The sequence below is a fragment of the Ilyonectria robusta genome, assembly GCF_021365365.1.
Source record: "Ilyonectria robusta strain PMI_751 chromosome Unknown BGZ61scaffold_44, whole genome shotgun sequence".
Lineage (NCBI taxonomy): Eukaryota > Fungi > Ascomycota > Sordariomycetes > Hypocreales > Nectriaceae > Ilyonectria > Ilyonectria robusta.
In genome coordinates, this window is record NW_025764478.1 from 220,848 (window position 1) to 237,649 (window position 16,802).

Sequence of the window (16,802 nt, forward strand, 5' to 3'; positions counted from 1 at the left end):
CCTTGTTCCGACTTGTCCCGTTTTACGCCTGGGATACCAGGAATATGGGACAGAGGTCATATCCCCTGCAACTCACCGTCTGTCATATAGCTAGCCTACCTGTCATCATCATCACCAGTTCATCAGGTCGTAGCATCGTCCCCGTATTTCCAGTAGTAACGACGGAACGGCCCCACGGCAAAGTAACCCTACCTGCACTACCTGCATACTCTAGCCAGCTTTGCTGAAAGCTGTCGTGCCACGTCAATGGTATCCACATCTCGGCGCCGTCCAAGAATGCGAAAGCGCCCGCTCATCCTTCCTCAATCCCGCGTTACCCGTTGGCGCTTACTGATAACAACTGACGATAATTGGCAGTGCATCTATGGTAATAGGCTAACTTTATCCTGCATGCGCTGATGCAGTTCATGCGCTAACTACCGGACGTGTTCTACCAGTCGGACCGTACTTGTATGTGGTGCTTATGTTTGCCCATATTTATGGTGTGACCCACGATCCACGCTTTCTCGTTTACTTTTCCTGGAGTTGTACAGCTCTCTGGAATGAATCTCTGAGAATACCTTCTTTGTTTCACTCCTGGTCTATGCAATGACTTCCCGTATTTCACAATGGCGGGAGCCAATTGCCATTGTGAGCATGGCTTGTCGTCTCCCGGGCGGCATCGACAAACCACTAGACCTGTGGGACCATGTTCGAGCAGGACGTTCGTCGGCCACGGCGATACCGAAAGATCGATTTAATGCCGAGAATTTTCTAACCATGGACCCTAATCAGAAGGGAGCTCAGGCGTTTGAAGGTGCTCACTTCGTCAAGAGGGACATCAAGCAGTTCGATCACAAGTTCTTCGGTATAAGCAAAGACACGGCTACAGCCATGGATCCACAGCAAAAACAATTGCTCGAAGTTGTCTACGAGTGCATTGAGTCAGCCAATATTTCCATGGAAAAGATCTCCAACTCCAAGATTGGCTGCTATTGTGCCATGTTTGTGGCCGATTATCATGACATGTTGATGCAGGACCCTGAATATCTTCCAACCTTTATCGCCATTGGAACAACACGAACCATGCTTGCAAACCGCATTAGTCATGCGCTTGATCTTGGTGGTCCCAGGTGTGTTATGACTAATTAATCTGTCTTTCAATGGTGGACCGACACGTGGAATTGATTACGATGCTGACACTTTACATGCAGTGTGACGATCGACACAGCCTGTTCCGGTGCCCTGGTTGCTCTGCATCTTGCCTGCCAAGCACTGCAAGCTGGGGAGTGTGACGGTGCTGTGGTTGGTGCATCTAATCTTTTTCTGAGTCCAGATTATGCACTGTCTTTGACGCGTCTTGGCGCTATAGCTGCAGACGGCCAGTGTAAGACATTTGACGCCAGCGCCAATGGATACGGACGTGGCGAAGGAACCAACGCCGTCTATGTAAAAAGACTAAGCGATGCGATCAGAGATGGGGATAATATTCGAGCCGTCATCAGGGGCACCTCATCTAATAGGTACGTCTACTTCTTCTCCAAGCAAGGTTGACACAGTTCGGGTTCACTAACAAGTTCAGTTCTGGTGCTACTCCAGCAATTACGGAACCTTCCGGGCGAGCTCAAAGAGATACCATCTTGCAGGCTTATGCCCAAGCAGGAATCAACGACTTCAGTGAGACGGGATACTTTGAGTGTCATGGAACAGGTACGCCCGTGGGCGATTGTATAGAGTTGGGAGCCGTAGGTTCAGTTTTTGCTGCCAGTCACAAATCCCAAGACGCACTTTGGGTTGGTTCTGTAAGTTTCATTTGCAACATTGCCTTTTCTTTATTCCAGTGAGAAAAACATAGACTAACAAGCGAACAGACAAAACCGAATGTGGGACACTCGGAAGCGGCGAGTGGTTTGAGCAGTCTCATCAAAGTAGTTTTGGCCTTGGAAAAGGGAGAAATTCCTCCCAACACCAATTACAAGACACCTAACCCCAAAAGTACAGTGTTTTCCAGTCCCTACACTTATTTTGGATCCAACTAACTATGATTTGCCTAGTCGACTTCGAAGGATGGAGAGTTCGTGTTCCGACCAGCCCCCACCCTTGGCCTTCCAAGTCCATACGCCGAGCAAGCGTCAACTCCCTTGGTATCGGTGGATCTACTGCGCATGCCGTCGTTGAGTTCTACGAGCCGCCTAAACTGACTAACGGGTCCGTGAATGGCGCCAATGGCGTCAATGGCACCAATGGTGTTAATGGCCATCATGAGGCAGGGGAACAAGCCAACAAACCGTTCTTCCTTCTGTTCACATCTGGCGCCTCCCGCAACTCTCAAGACACAAACACACTCAACCTCCTAGAGTTTCTGAAAAGTCACGATGAATGCCACAGCTTAACGGATCCCCTTGTCACAGCGCTGAATGCTCGAAGCCAGATCCATGTCCGGCCATGGAAGTCGTACGCTGTTGCCCAGACAGTTGACGATCTCATCCAGCAGTTGGAGAACAACGCCCTGAAATCGAATTCAACGCCGTCCAGTGGTGATGCACCTCGAATTTTATTTACATTCACAGGTCAAGGAGCCATGTGGTCCCAGATGGGTAAACGCCTCCTCGAGGCATTCCCTGTGGCGCGCAACACCTTGTACAATCTTGAGCAGGTCGTTAGAGAACTTCAGCCATCGAATACGTCGGCCTGGTCCCTGATAGGTGCGTCCAGACGCGACAATTCTAAGTTGCTGCTTGTTGGTTACTGACTTCTTTATAGACAAGCTAACTGCTGAGCTCTCCCAAGAGAAGATTGATTCACCGGCACTCGCCCATCCTCTTTCCATGGCGGTTCAAATCGCACTGGTGGATGTTCTTTCTAGTTGGGGCGTCCTTCCAGATGGGGTCGTCGGCCATTCAGGTGGAGAGACGGCCGCGGCGTACGCTTGTGGTGCTCTTACTGCCAAGGAAGCCATCACGGTCGCTTACTATCGAGGAATAGCCTGCGAGAACGCCCCATCAGGTGCCATGTTGGCCGTTCGAAGTGCACCACAGGCGAAAGAGTTGCAGGATGCATTGGAGCGAAACGATGTGCAAATTGCGTGCTTCAATGGTCCCCAGAATCTGACTCTCGCAGGCTCGGTTGAGGGAGTTCAGAAGGTGGCCGCCGAGCTTAGCAGCCATGGCATTGTATCCAGAGCCGTGGCTGTAACTCGAGCCTACCATACCCGTGCCATGAAGAGTGTGGTGGATGAGTATATCGGTCACCTCCAGGGTGTTCTGCATCCGAAGGCTGGACGGGTTCCTATGTTCTCATCTGTTTCCGGTCTCGAGCTGAATGGGACTGAGGTTGATGCCGACTACTGGGGGGCAAACCTCGTATCCCCAGTTCTTTATACTGATGCAGTGACATTGGCCGTGACTCAAGCAGACCGCAAGTTTGATTTGTGCGTCGAGCTTGGGCCTCACTCATTGCTTTCTCGTCCTACATCTGAGATTCTGAAGTCTCTGGCTGATTCGCCCCAACTCCCCTATTTTTCTACTATGCTTCGAAATGCAGACTCAAGCCAACAGCTGATGAGCCTTGCCGGAGACTTGGTCCTCAATGGAAAGCAGTTGGATTTGGAACAAGTCAACAAGGCCAGCTCTGTGGTCGCTGGCAAGTCCGGACGTCTCCCCAATGAGCTTCAAGACAGGCTTCCCCCTTATGCTTGGGACTATTCCTCGACACCGTGGACCGAGCCACGAAACAGCCTGGAATGGCGTTTCCGCAAAGCACCACGGCATGAGATTCTAGGATCCCGTTGCCGAGGAGTGAATCCATCAGCTCCTACATGGAGGAACAAGGTGTCGATAGAAGATGCGCCTTGGCTCGTTGATCATCAGGTACGAGAAAGAGAATATATCTATTTTAAGACAAGGCTGACTCAAGACAGGTCAATGGCATTGTGACATTTTCCTTCACTACCGGCATAGCGATGGTGGTGGAGGCTATGATGCAAGTACAAGAAGAGACCAAAGAGATTGATTGGGCAAATCATTCATTCGAATTTGAAGATTTTGTCTTTTCAAATTCTATTATTCTTCCCGACGAAACACCGATCGATCTCTTTCTCACACTGGTCCCGGAAAACGACAATGCCAGCTCCGACGAGACATGGTATGATTTTACCATTTCCTCACTGAGAGGCGACGTTGATGTCCGCCATTGTCATGGCAAAGCTGCAGTCCTGGAAAGTGAGTGATGGGTGACAAAACAACTGGTGGTCTAAGCTGACGATTTCTAGCGGGCAAAGACGATGGTGCTTTTCTGCGCAGAACCTCTTGGCATCATATGCCCCTCAAGGTACCATTGAAGAGCTATTACAAAACTCTAGAAAGAGTTGGCTATGGCTATGGTCCCAAGTTCCAGCTTCTTTCTGAAGTTCGGGTTCGCCCAAGCCTCTCGGCTTGTTCTGCCAAAATCGACATGACGTCGGTTGCCCCATCTCCCATTCGCGGCCAGCGGTATCTCTTGCATCCAGCAATGATGGATGCGGCTCTGCAAACACCTGCATTAGCCAATCGCTCCGGCCACTTCCAAGAGATCGATACATTGCTGCTGCCATCCCGAATGAAGAGAATATCGATCCGCATGCCCGCTGAGAACACGGAGATCGCGTCTTGCACTACCAATACATCGCCCGTGGGTTTTAGCCGGATAGAAGGGACTGTTGAGTGTTATGATGCGTTATCGAAACCCTTCTTTGTCGTGGAAGGTCTGCAGATGGACAGAGCCACGAGTGATGACCAAACTACTCTCCCCTGGCTGAGGCTAATCTGGAGACCTGACATCGGCGACATCTCAAACAATGATCCCATGCTCAATTCCTTCCAGATCGAAAGTCATCCAGCAGAAAAGAAGCTTATCAACCTCGAGAACTTGGTCAAGGAGCTAATACCGCTCATCGTCGAGAATGGTCTCGAAAACGGCAAAGACTTGGCCCCTCACTTGCAAATGTACCGTTCGTGGCTGCTTGACCAAGCTGATCTGCATAAAGAAAGGCTATCAGCGCGTCACCAGCTAAAGAATGGATTTGCGACAGTACAAGGTGCCATCTCAAACGTCGTCTCAAACTCCGGAATTTCTCAGACTGTCGATGCGTCCATCGTATCTCAACTAGCCATCAACATGGGAAGAATTTTCCGAGGAGAAGTAGAAGCACTAGCAGTTTGGCTAGAGGACAATTTGTTGTACAGGTTCTATCAAGAGAGCATCTTCACAACGAGCATGAACCAGAAACTCCTTTCTGCTGCCGAGCTCCTGGCACACAAGAATCCCAATATGAAAATCTTGGAGATTGGAGCTGGAACTGGTGGTGCGACAACTGAGTTGCTGCGCGGCTTCTCCAGGGCTGGAGGGCCAAATGCTTACCAATCCTTCACTTTTACAGACATTTCGGCTGGTTTCTTCGACAAGGCCAAGAAGAAGTTTGCCGAATGGGACCGGATCGAGTTCAAGACTCTCGACATCGAAAAGGATGTTTCTGAGCAAGGCTTTACTGAGAAGTACGATCTTGTGGTTGCAGCCAACGTAGGTCCCAGATATACGCGACGGCAGGTGCTATCAATTATTGACCATTCTACGTTAGGTTCTGCACGCAACTGCCGACTTGAAGTTCGCAATGAAGAATGTTCGATCCTTATTACGTGACGATGGATACCTCTTGGTGGGTGAGCTGTCAGAGGGTAAGTAACATGCTCCGTTTATGTGATTTGCAAGATTAGCTAACATTTGAACTTGCAGACCTTACTTCAGCCAATTTCCTTTGGGTATGATCTAACACATCATCATTTGGGCTTCATAACTAATTCTTTTGTAGGGACCCTTGACTGGCTGGTGGCTACGCCCTCGATCACCTGGCCGGTCTGGACCTGGCCTTACTATGGACGAATGGCGTGAAGAGCTCGCTGAGGATTTTGACAGCGTTTCCGAGATCGAAGCCAGACACGACAAGAGCGATACTGATCAACTCTCAAGCACTATCGTGATGATGGCGAGAGCAAAACCGGCTGACTATACTCTACCCGAGCCACTTTCTGGGCAGGAAGTGCATATCGCTGGAATTGGCAGCGATTTATCAACGCGGGACCACATTGAGCGATACCTCGGCAAACGTGGCATTTCTGCAACGTCCAGTAATCTTGAAGAGCTTTCTTCACGGCAATGGTCTGGAGGCTGGCTCATCCTTGTGGACGAGGCTGAAGGAAGCCTTCTTGCCTCTCTTCGACCAGAGCAGTTAGAGGCATTGAGGTCATGGCTAACTAAACCTATCAAGTGCATCTGGGTTACCCGCAAGGTATATCTGGATCCGCAGAATACGACAGGAGGGCTTGTAACAGGTTTTGCACGAACCCTCCGAAGTGAAAACAGCCAACTCGAGCTTTACACACTGGACTTGAGTAGCGAGGGCGATGCAACAGCCAACATCATCTACCACGTCATGGAACGGATCCATTACTCGCATGACGATCCAATCTCCAAATTGGACTACGAAGTGGCAGAAAAGGACGGGCAGCTCTGGACATGCAGACTTGTGAATGATTCCCGCCTAGAAAACGCCTTTGGTCCTGCTCGAAAGATGGAGGCACCTGCGACGCAGGTAGTTCAGGCTCGACATCACTTGGTTGTGGGACAACCAGGAATCTTGGATAGTCTGACCATGGCGCAAGATGACGAATACTTGGCCTTGCCGGATGGGCATGTTCTTGTTGAGGTCAGAGCCGTCGGACTCGACGAACGGGTAAGTACAATTAATTTCCTCCATCGATGGCGAACCGTCGTCTCTAACCTTGAATCAGGACGGACGCATCGCCCAAGGATCTCTTCCGGCGACGGAATTTGGCCGCGAGTGTTCTGGCATCGTCGCGAGGTGCGCTGCTAATGTCACATCATTCAGCCCAGGAGATCGCGTTGCGGTCATTGGTCAAGGGACTTTTACAACACATTACCTGGCACCTTCAGATTGCTGTAGGAAGATACCTGACTGGCTTTCATTAGAGGTAAGAAGAGCTCTGGAATTGATATGAAAAAGTGAGAGCGTACGGCTAACTAGGGTCTAGGATGCGGCGGCGATCCCTGCAAGTTTCGTCACTGCGTTGTACGCGCTGACTACGGCTGCCAGAGTCTCGACAGGCCAGGTATGTGTACCATATTCACCCAGAGAGTTGGAGGGGTATTAACATGGCATCAGAAAATCCTCGTCATCAACGCCACGTCAAGTCAAGGCATCGCTCTGATCAAAACGGCAACGGCACTGAAGCTAGATGTTTACGCCACCATCAGTGACAGAAACAAGTCTCTTCTCACCAAACACGGAATCTCTTCCTCCAAGATATTTGTTATCCCGCCAAGCGCCAGCCGTTCCAACGTTTCCCGTGCCACTAATTGTCAAGCGTATAAGCTCGTGTTGAACACTCGGTCCGGCCAGAATGCAGAGTTTTCTCATTTGGTAGCGAACGGTGGAACATATATCGAGATCGGGTTGGGTGAAACTCATGGCGATGAATTCCATTTTCGACCTAACAAGAACATCATGTTTGCTTCCATTGATCTGACGGATGCATATCATGAGAGCAGTCAAGACCTGGGAAAGTAAGTGGTTGAACCTTTTCGTGTCTATTCTCTGATAGCTGACGTTTGGATTGCATTAGATTGCTAGATCAACTGATTGGCATGGTTGAGAGGCGAGAAATCGATGTTGACATGTCGGTTTCGGTGACTGGGCTTCACTCCCTACAGTCAGCCTTCTCGACACTGTTAGAAGGTAATCAGCATAAACAAGTCGTATCACTTACAGATGTCGATGATGAGCAATTGATCAAGGCATGTGCTCTCAATACCTTTCGCGACAGGATTGCATTTAACCATCATCTAGATACGACCGAAGACTTCTCGTTTCAATCAACACAAGACATACATCATCACAGGCGGTCTTGGTGGCTTAGGACGCGCAATTGCGGTGTGGATGGCCAGCTATGGCGCTCGGAACCTCATTCTGGCCACCAGCTCGGTTTCGAGGGCCTCGGAGTCTGGTGATCTTTTACAACAATTATCATCATATGGATGCAATGCCAGAGTTGAAGTTTGCGATGTGGGCGACTTTGCAGCTGTCGAACGCCTCGTTGCTGCCATCGAGACTCCTGTCGGTGGAGTTATTCACTCAGCCTTGAGACTTAGCGTGAGTCTACTCCAAAACTTGATGATTTTTATGCGTATACCCATCTAATCCTTTTATCTAGGACCGATTTTTTGAGGATATCACTTTGGAAGACTTCGATGTGGTATTTGGTCCAAAAGTCAATGGCTCGCTGAATCTCCATACGTGCCTTCTCAATCACAACCTCGACTTCTTTGTCATGCTCAGTTCGGGTTGCGGAGTCTTGGGTAATGAGGGTCAGTCGAATTACTCGGCAAGCAGCACTTTCCTCGACACCTTTGCCAGATACCGTCAAAGTCTCGGGCTTCCAGCCTCGTCTGTTGACCTCGGATATGTGGAGGACGTCGGAAACATCAGCGAGCGTCCGGAGATCCAGGCTTCTTTGTCATCCCGTGGACTCAGGCCCATTACAGTGAGAGATGTTCTACGCGTGGTCGAGGGGGCTATTGCAACGGGTTCGCCCAAGAATCCATACATAACCAAAGACTCTTCTTACGATGACTTTTCACAAAGTCAAATCGTCCTCAGCTTTGGCATGATTGACAAAGCTACGGCAGAATGGCAATCTTGGGCCAAGGACGCAAAGTTTGGTTTGCTGCGATCCAGGACTGCTGACAATGCGGCAATTGATGCCGATTCTGATAGCGGAGAGAGTGCAGTCCAAACAGCCGTCAAGGCCTTCCGAAACACTCTGGGGCGGCTGGCTGATGTGCCTGAGGGCAAAGAGGCGGCTTTGCAGCCCGTCGTTTGTTCTGCTCTTGTTGCCAAGCTGGCACAGGTACTGTCAATGAAGGTTGGCGAGATCCAACCTACGAGATCAGCAGTCCAGTATGGCATGGATTCGCTCATTGCCATTGAGGTTAGATCTTGGGCCAGATACGCATTCCAGATTGATTTACCCATCAATGATTTGACGAACCCATATAGTATCCAGGATCTGGCAGCTAGGGTTTCTCGAATGATTGTATGAGGGATTGTGATCTCTCCTCCAGGGTGTTGAAATTTACTACAGATCATGGATTTCCTTTTTCTTTTTTTGATAGTTCACATTTTCTGCGTTCAGGTATAGCTTTGTTAGGATATTTGAGAGACACATCAACTGCATACACTCTTTGCTTTCTGGAGATCATTATCCCTTCCGATAACCGTAGCGCACCTTTATTCATCTATTCTAAGGCCCTTTTTGTGGAAAAATTCTGCAAGAGTAACATGTCTCAGAGGAGAGCAGGAGGACGACCCTCAATATCCTCATCTAAGGTTTGCGCTCGAGTTCCTCACAGCTTACGGGCCCAAAAGAAGCAATGTAACACCAAAAACATACCATTCAGGCCCATTCAAGGGTCTAGTTCAGAGACTCCAAACTCTTCTTGATATCATCCCAATTATCAAAAACTCCCTGGCAAAAGAACCAGAAAAACACTGTAACCTAGACGTCCCACGGATGTCACTGCACACAAGCCAACCCGATCCATCCTTGGAGACCGGACAGGGCTCCCCATTCTGTGCCACGTATCGCAAACCATGTGCTACTGGTTATTGAGTACATTTAGGGCTAGCTTCGCAAGTGGCCTTTTTGAGAAGGCAACCTTGCGGGTCGTGTTCAACGTGCGTCTGGTCCAAGCGGAGGACCTACTTTATCGTGGGAAGAGAAGATTCGGATGCGGAGGCTGAGGCTGAGGTCGATTTTGCCGACGTGGATGAACTATTTAACGGCTTTTGGGCACAAAACGTTATTCTGGATCACAATTGTAAGCATAAGAGTTTTCGACAAACACATGGTAAGTTCTCGGATGGAGGGGGCGGATGGTACTCACAGCGTCATGAAGGAATGGTATTTTGTGTTGGGAATCTCTTTCCGCACATCGACCAGAAACGACTTGACTTCATCCGGAGTCCAGCCCAACGCTTGCGTAAAAACAGGCATTGTTAATGGCTCAAGAATCATCAGCCAGTTCTGCGTCATTAGATGGCCTATGCGTTGCAACTTTTTCCCAGGATAGCACGCATTTGACGTCGCGCCGTTTCTGGTCTCAATGATGTGATCAAAGCCAGTTTCCTGTAGCAATGGCTTGAAATGATTCGGGTAGTACAGCGTTGTACCAAAAGTGCGCATTCCTTGCTCCAGCAGATCATTCCATCTGCGGAATGCGGTGCCGTCCAATGAATGATTTGGTGACTGTAGAATTGCGATCCATTCCGTGAGTTCGACCCATCCTCCAGGCTTCAGATTGTCGAAAGCCGATTGGAGTAATTTCTTTTTATCCTGAATATCACCAAGTTGTCGAATGTGAATAAAATCGAAGTTACCGCCGTCGGTGAAGTCCCAATCATGCGTAATATCCACTGTCATAAAGCTACAGTTGGATCTGGTAGCAGCCGGCTTGACCGGTTCAATGTCCACGCCTAGAACGGAGCAGTAAGGATGTTTTTGGGCTACCAACGAACGCCACGATTGTTAGCTTCAATGGCACAGAAGGACAGGAATGGGGAAAAAAGACTTGCCAAATTCCTAAATACGGCAAAATGGCAAATGTCAGTAAAAGATGCAAATCACCACATTCGTTCAATGATAAGAACTTACCAATGCCCATGTTCCAGGGCCAGTGCCGACATCAAGAACCCGTCTCGGCTTTGATGAGATAGGTGCTAAGTGAAGCCGCCCTCTGAAGACATCGATGATGATGGTGTGCTGAATGACTAGCGCAATCTGTCAGCAAGCACGAAGGCTAAAGAGTAGCGAGGGAGTGGCGCGCCCAGGCTTCAATCCATACCATTTCTGTCTTGTTCTTGCTAAAACGACGAAAGCGCATTAGCACACGAGTAATTAAGATGCGCGCTATCGAAGAGTACGATGGGTGAGACGGGATCATACCGGGCTGTTTGGCACCAAGCCGTAACCTGTGAATTGTTTGATTAATTCTCGGATGCCAATGGCTTGTCAGAACCGGGGGAGGGGGAAACGGACGAACAGAGGATTTGGTCAACTTCTTGACGAAAGATTGAAAGAAACGTTTGGAGCGTGACCCGCTGGCCTTGGTGGATTTCCTTTGCCAAGTCAGCATGAGCAAACAGATGAACCAATCAACCAATCTACCAGTATGGTAGGTGATTTTCGCCCCGTTGATCCACAATCAAGGGTAATGAAGTGATACTGAACTGATAGCAGCATAATGGGTAATTCTCACCGTTCCAAAGGTTTGTAACTCGTCATGTATTCATCTGAAGAATCAGAAGAGTCATCTAGATCCTCCTGGGGCCGTAGACTGCTTGGCTGATCAACGACATGGTCTTCAATCATAGGCTATTTCTCAACAGTCAGTTAGACAACCAACAATGATCAAACACCATCAAAACGCAATTTGGCTCAGGGAATTCCCACATCATCAAACCTGGCCCTTGCAGCCGCTGCCGGAGAAAGCGTGTGCCGGTCCCATCCGCCTGAGCGTCTGCTCATGGGTGTGCCAGGGATACCCCCACCCTGATTTTGGCTGCCGCTCGACACGCTAGAGGAATAGTTCGACGAGGAGGAGGCGGTGAGTGTCGACATGGAGGTTTGCGCAGGGGGCCTTGTCACGGCTGATGACAGGGTTTGGTCCGTGGACCCGCCGCCACTTCTCATTGAACTTGAGTCGCGCCCATTGTCCGTTGCGTAAGCCATCTGTTGTAACGCGGGCCGCGCCGAAGCCCAACCGTCTGTTCGTTTCCCCCTATCTTAGTTTGACCTTTGGCGTCGTTTCGAGGAGAGAGAAAAATTAAAGAAAGTGAGAAAGGAAAAGAAAAAAAAAGTCGGTAGTTAGGCCTTCGCTAATCGGTTTGCTGCAGATGCGCGGTTCTGACGTGGTCGAGTCAAACTTTTCGAGCCAATGGGTGGGAAAGTTCTGGATGGAGGTCATGTTGCTCTTCTATACTGAACCCAACCTTGTTGTTGTCTCGTTCTCTCAGTGATCATCTGAGTCTAACCCTGTCCGGAACCCTTAACGCGTCTCCACTAATAACGAACGGATCAGGAGGATTCTCGCTACTAAGGGGGCCTACACGTCAGCCACCCCTGAACTTCGTACCTCAGGTAGGTGGATCCCTTGACCTGCAAAACCGACTTTGACAAGCAAAAGAAAATACCTCTTGTGGCAGCAATTTCAGTATGGTAAGGGATGTACCGATTTTGCCCAGTATGCCACTCTATCACACACATGATGGCTAGGAACTGGATACCTTCATTTGGGTCGAGGCTACAGCTATACGCCATGTACTAGTGATTGTTTTTGCATGTCAGAGTCGTTTTTACACGTCAAAGGACCCCCCCCTACTTGAGGTACGAAGGTCTTGGGGTGTCAAAAAACACCGGAACGATTTGGTGGTGATTTGGTGGGGTCCTCACCTTACCCATTCCGGTTTGCACCCCGACACTCTGACGCGGTTTAGAGTTCATTACATTGGTTTAGTAGCCTATCCCTGGTTATATGAAGCCTAGGGGTCATGGTTTCGTCTACCCTTGCGGGTGTGGGAAGACGACGCCGGGGCGAGCGGGAGCCGCGCCGGTGCTAGGGTGAGGCCAGGCGAGCAGGGTCTGAGTCGAGCTTGAGCTGTCCACCTTAAAGCGGCGAGGTTCAGAAGGGTCGCTGGTGTTGTCGCTGGGCAATGGCACGGATCCGATGACGGTCACCATCGGGCACCACTGCCCTGGGAAGTAGCGGCGATACTCGTCGAAGTCAGAGACGTCACCAGGGTGTCTAGGAAGGTCAGGCCGTGTGAGACTGAGTGTGAGTCGTGACATACCTCGACAAACTAAGGGCCTGGACGCTGATCTCTAGCGTGCCACCCGCGGACGGGGCGGCGGAGAAGCGGCCGTCGGCATCGAAGAACGTATTGGGGGTGTAGAGCTCCCGCTCTTCTCGTGTCAGATAGGCATGAATGCGGGTGCGAATGGGCTCAACGTCGATAGTAGAAGTGTAGAAGCCCTCCTCCTCAAAGATGTCAACGTCAGCCTAGATCTCGACGTAGTTGGGTGCGTTTTCCCGACTTGGATCGTCCGTGATGCTGTCCACAAAGTCTCGCAGGTGGATGGTATTCGAGAAGGTCGCTTGCCGAGATATGTCGAGCAGAGGTTGAGCGCTGGTGTGGCTGAAGAGGCACAATCCCTTGTATGTCGACATCGATATTGACACGGCGGAACTGGATAGCTGGGACGCACCGTCGCACGGCGTGCCATACCAAGTCTATGAGCGTTTGGAACGGGACGAGCCGAGCCGTCGGCGTGGGAGAAGGCACGAACAGCACAAGTCGTCCCACCCACAGAGCGCGGCTTGGAGGACGAGGGAAGTGTACTATGTAGATATTCGAGAAGTGCCGGCAACGCTGGGCCAGGGGTTCGATGTAGGCATCCAGGGGGACGAGGCGGGGACACCAGTGGATGCCCATTGTGAAGCCGGTGACGAGAACCCCCGATAGCGCTACCGCCGGTGCAAGCCCGGTCCACGAGATCAGCTCGTCCGGGATGTTCGCCCTCGATGGGCGACCGGATATCGCGGACGTGGAGAAGTTGCGCTATGTCTACGACGGTCTGCGCCATGATGATGCCCGTGACGAAATGCGGGCCGGGACGTGGTGGGATCGGCCGAGGTGCGGCATGGAGACACGCGCGAACCTTATATCCTCGTGTCTAGGGGAGAGGACTTTGCCGATCCCTACCGTTCTTTGCGAAGGCGTTCCCGACCCTGTTTCCCGTCGGTAGAGGGGCCCACGCCAGGCCGAGGAGGGCCTCGCGGAGGTGGCTGGTGAGGTGGATGGAGGTGTCGAAGCGGAGGCCAGGACGCGGAGTCTCGGTGGTGGCGCCACGGCGGCCGATTCGCGACACATCACGTCTTCGCCTTTCTCGTCTTCAATATAGGAGTGAGGTCGAGAAATCGTCGCGTGAGCATGCTCAGCGTGACGAGGAAGACTTCCCGGAGGTGGAGCGCATCGTGGGCTCGCTGAGCGCGGAGAGGTTGGAGGCGGCCAAAGTCGAGCTGGAGGCGACCGGGAAGACGGGTGACGAGGCCGTTGACTAGTTATTAAGGAGTCTGTTGCTGTACGGGTTCCGCCAGCCAATGTCGAGGGAGAGCCGGCTGAGGATGCGGCGGAGGATTAAGTCCTTTATCATACGGGAAGGCATACCCGCGATCTGTTTCCTCTTTCAACCGACTCGGTCAGCCACACCACGTACTCTTCAGGATCAAAATGCGACATCCGATTGCGGATACTGCGCATACAATGATGGTATTTTGTTGGTGGGCGAGGTCGTTAGTGCATACCACACCCGTCTGTAGGGTAGGATCAGAGGGATAACAGGCAAAGAAAAGGCAGCACCAGAGTTGCCTCCTGCAAGTGAAAGGCATTTAAAGTAACTAATTAATTGCTTCTGGATTACTCCAGGGAAAAGAAAAAAAAGAAAAAATAATATCAAGAGCTGCTGCAGTAGAAGGAGCGTACTGAGACTCAAGGTATCCTATTAATTAGAAGAAGAAAAAAGCGTGCCGTCTTATTTTTCAAGCAGACTCAACGCCTTAAGTATTGACTGCCTAAGCTAGTATAGGCCTTCCGTACCGTATTAAACTCCAGGTGGACCGTTGGCCCCATCACAGTATTGAGTCCATAAGAGTGCTCAACGTGGAGAGAGATAACAAGTGGCCATGTCTAGGTTACACGATCGCTTTTGCGGTGGCAAATTGGTGCCTGGTCTACTCCTTCATCTACATCACCAGGATCAAGGGCTGGACCTTCGGCTTTGGTCATGCTGCAGATGCCATGTTGCAGATGTCATGAGGCGGATCAAGGACAAGGTATGAGTTCCGCTGTTGTCGAACGCGTTGACGCCGCAGGGGTATTGTGTCCCACCTCTAGCTGTCAGCAATATAGAGAGTTGCTTCGAGCAGTGATACTTTAGTCCCCAGTTTCCCCAAGATACTGGTTGAAGACTTCTATCCCGGGGCCGTCATGAATACTATCGATCCACATGACTCGCCTCAGATTATTCTGTACTTCGAACCACGTCCTCCCTAGGTTGTCTCGGATCAGAGGGCGCAGTCTTTGCGGAAGCCAGGTCTGATCATGGTCGTGGAACACAGACGCTGCCCCCACCATCAAGGCCCAGGCGAAGAGATAGCTCTCTCCAGCCGTGGTGGGCGTGAAGGCCAAACAAGCTTGTCGGAGTTGGTTGGCCAGATGCGGGTACTCGAATTTGACACCAGGGAAACTCCAGAAGACGGTTGTCAAGAAAGCGAGAAGTGACAACCGGAGAAGCTCTGGGAGAATGTGGTTATCATTAAATTCGAGCATAAGCAGTCGGGATTGAATGGATGTCATGAGCTCCTCGAGAGACATTTCCCGCATCTTTTGACCGGAATTATGGCTATCGTTGATGAGCTGTGAGAAGTCCTGGACATCCTTCAAGATGCCGTAGAGCCTCCTTCCTAAAGCTCGTACCACAGAGCGCGAGCGGGAGAAGCAGGACGCGTCCGATGGCTTGAGCCGGGTGAGTTCGGGTGAACTGTCGAAGGCTGACTCGAAAGTTGCAACATCTTGGTGAAAGGCTGGATTCGCGCCGGTGCAGATGCTGTAGACTAAACCAGTTCTTTAGGCGTTTGTAGTCAGCGACTTTGGCCGGATCATGATGAGCTGAATTTGGAAGGGGAGAACTAAGACTTACCGGTGAAGCTTGGCTTGAAGTTGAGGGTTATTTGCAAACGATTCTATGCCACCGCGCAGGCCAACGATTTGCTTGAGACCCATTACGTGCATGTGTGCGGACTCTACGTCTCCAAAGCACTCCGCGATCAAGGCCATCCCCATGACGACAGTGGTTGTCGAGTCGGTCAGTGCAGTTGTCGGATCAGCCAGTTGCTTGTTGAGCTCTCGAATCGTCCTATACGAGTGAAACTCCGTTCTCTTACTCTTCTGTCCTTTCAAACTATCGTAAAAAAAAGACGTCGTATAAAGGATGGAGTGTAGGTAGGCCAAGTCGAGCTGGGTCCAGTGAAACCAGTATGTATTGGTAGCGTCAGAACGGGAGTACCTCCCAATCGGGTACATTGTATCTTTCAAGTACGAAAAGTCTGGAAGACGGAAGGCGTCAGGGGCAGGGCCTGCTCATGCTTGAAGAGGAGAGACGTACATGTGCATAGCAAGCTGCGCGAACTACTATCGATGTCTTCCGGGAACTTGATGAAGGTGAAGACGTTGGCGGCACGGGGGACCATGCCTGGATATCTGATTCGGGCCAGAGCATCCACGTCAGATTTGAGCAACTCATGTCGTGTCCGAGCTCCGCGGGACTCTTCGGAAGAATCATTGCCTCCTGCGGCATGCTGCGACCGTTGGCTTTCCACAGCGGTAGCAGGGACACGGCCCTTCAACCGATCAGGAAGAGCTCGTTTACGGGTATTCTTCCCCCGCATGACATGACTCCGTACGAGCTTACGGTCTGCAGCAGCCGGCTGACCATGGGCGTCCGCGGCCACAAAAACAAACCCCTTACCCGCTTGTGGCCCCGTCAGCATCGTTCCGTTGTAATGTACCCCATTCATGTGCAAGGCGGTACCTTTGGACGGGGGCAACATTGACCCAGGCATGCGGTTGCAAGGCTGTTTGGTGGGAAGAAGCTTGC

General features: G+C 50.9%; 5 protein-coding genes across 5 annotated transcripts; 2 read left to right on the top strand and 3 right to left on the bottom strand.

The window, feature by feature from the left end:
* Positions 1-344: 344 nt before the first annotated feature.
* On the top strand, positions 345-9,285 carry BGZ61DRAFT_594197 (uncharacterized protein). Its single transcript, XM_046256831.1, has 17 exons — positions 345-1,112; positions 1,194-1,502; positions 1,562-1,781; positions 1,851-1,974; positions 2,034-2,684; positions 2,743-3,848; positions 3,899-4,199; positions 4,250-5,535; positions 5,594-5,690; positions 5,749-5,774; positions 5,825-6,745; positions 6,804-7,004; positions 7,065-7,142; positions 7,196-7,596; positions 7,656-7,827; positions 7,880-8,182; positions 8,244-9,285. Exons 1-17 carry the CDS (start codon positions 589-591, stop codon positions 9,129-9,131), a joined length of 7,608 nt encoding a protein of 2,535 aa, XP_046095391.1. The 5' UTR covers positions 345-588; the 3' UTR covers positions 9,132-9,285.
* A 505-nt stretch (positions 9,286-9,790) lies between these two features.
* Positions 9,791-11,819, bottom strand: BGZ61DRAFT_486210 (S-adenosyl-L-methionine-dependent methyltransferase; the record flags this gene model as incomplete). Its single annotated transcript, XM_046249829.1, has 6 exons — positions 9,791-9,896; positions 9,976-10,541; positions 10,743-10,858; positions 11,034-11,206; positions 11,347-11,462; positions 11,541-11,819. The coding sequence occupies 6 exons, from the start codon at positions 11,817-11,819 to the stop codon at positions 9,791-9,793; spliced, it is 1,356 nt and encodes a 451-aa protein (XP_046095392.1).
* An 828-nt stretch (positions 11,820-12,647) lies between these two features.
* Positions 12,648-13,730, bottom strand: BGZ61DRAFT_540531 (uncharacterized protein; the record flags this gene model as incomplete). Its single annotated transcript, XM_046254922.1, has 3 exons — positions 12,648-12,891; positions 12,938-13,146; positions 13,353-13,730. 3 exons carry the CDS (start codon positions 13,728-13,730, stop codon positions 12,648-12,650), a joined length of 831 nt encoding a protein of 276 aa, XP_046095393.1.
* Positions 13,731-14,364: 634 nt separating this feature from the next.
* BGZ61DRAFT_316344 (uncharacterized protein) lies at positions 14,365-14,926 on the top strand (the record flags this gene model as incomplete). Its single annotated transcript, XM_046238871.1, has 2 exons — positions 14,365-14,423; positions 14,782-14,926. Coding segments are annotated over 2 exons (204 nt in total), but the record flags the coding sequence as incomplete, so codon positions are not given.
* A 153-nt stretch (positions 14,927-15,079) lies between these two features.
* BGZ61DRAFT_486212 (uncharacterized protein) lies at positions 15,080-16,767 on the bottom strand (the record flags this gene model as incomplete). The annotated part of the gene is made up of 3 exons (XM_046249830.1): positions 15,080-15,770; positions 15,846-16,251; positions 16,311-16,767. 3 exons carry the CDS (start codon positions 16,765-16,767, stop codon positions 15,080-15,082), a joined length of 1,554 nt encoding a protein of 517 aa, XP_046095395.1.
* Positions 16,768-16,802: the final 35 nt, after the last annotated feature.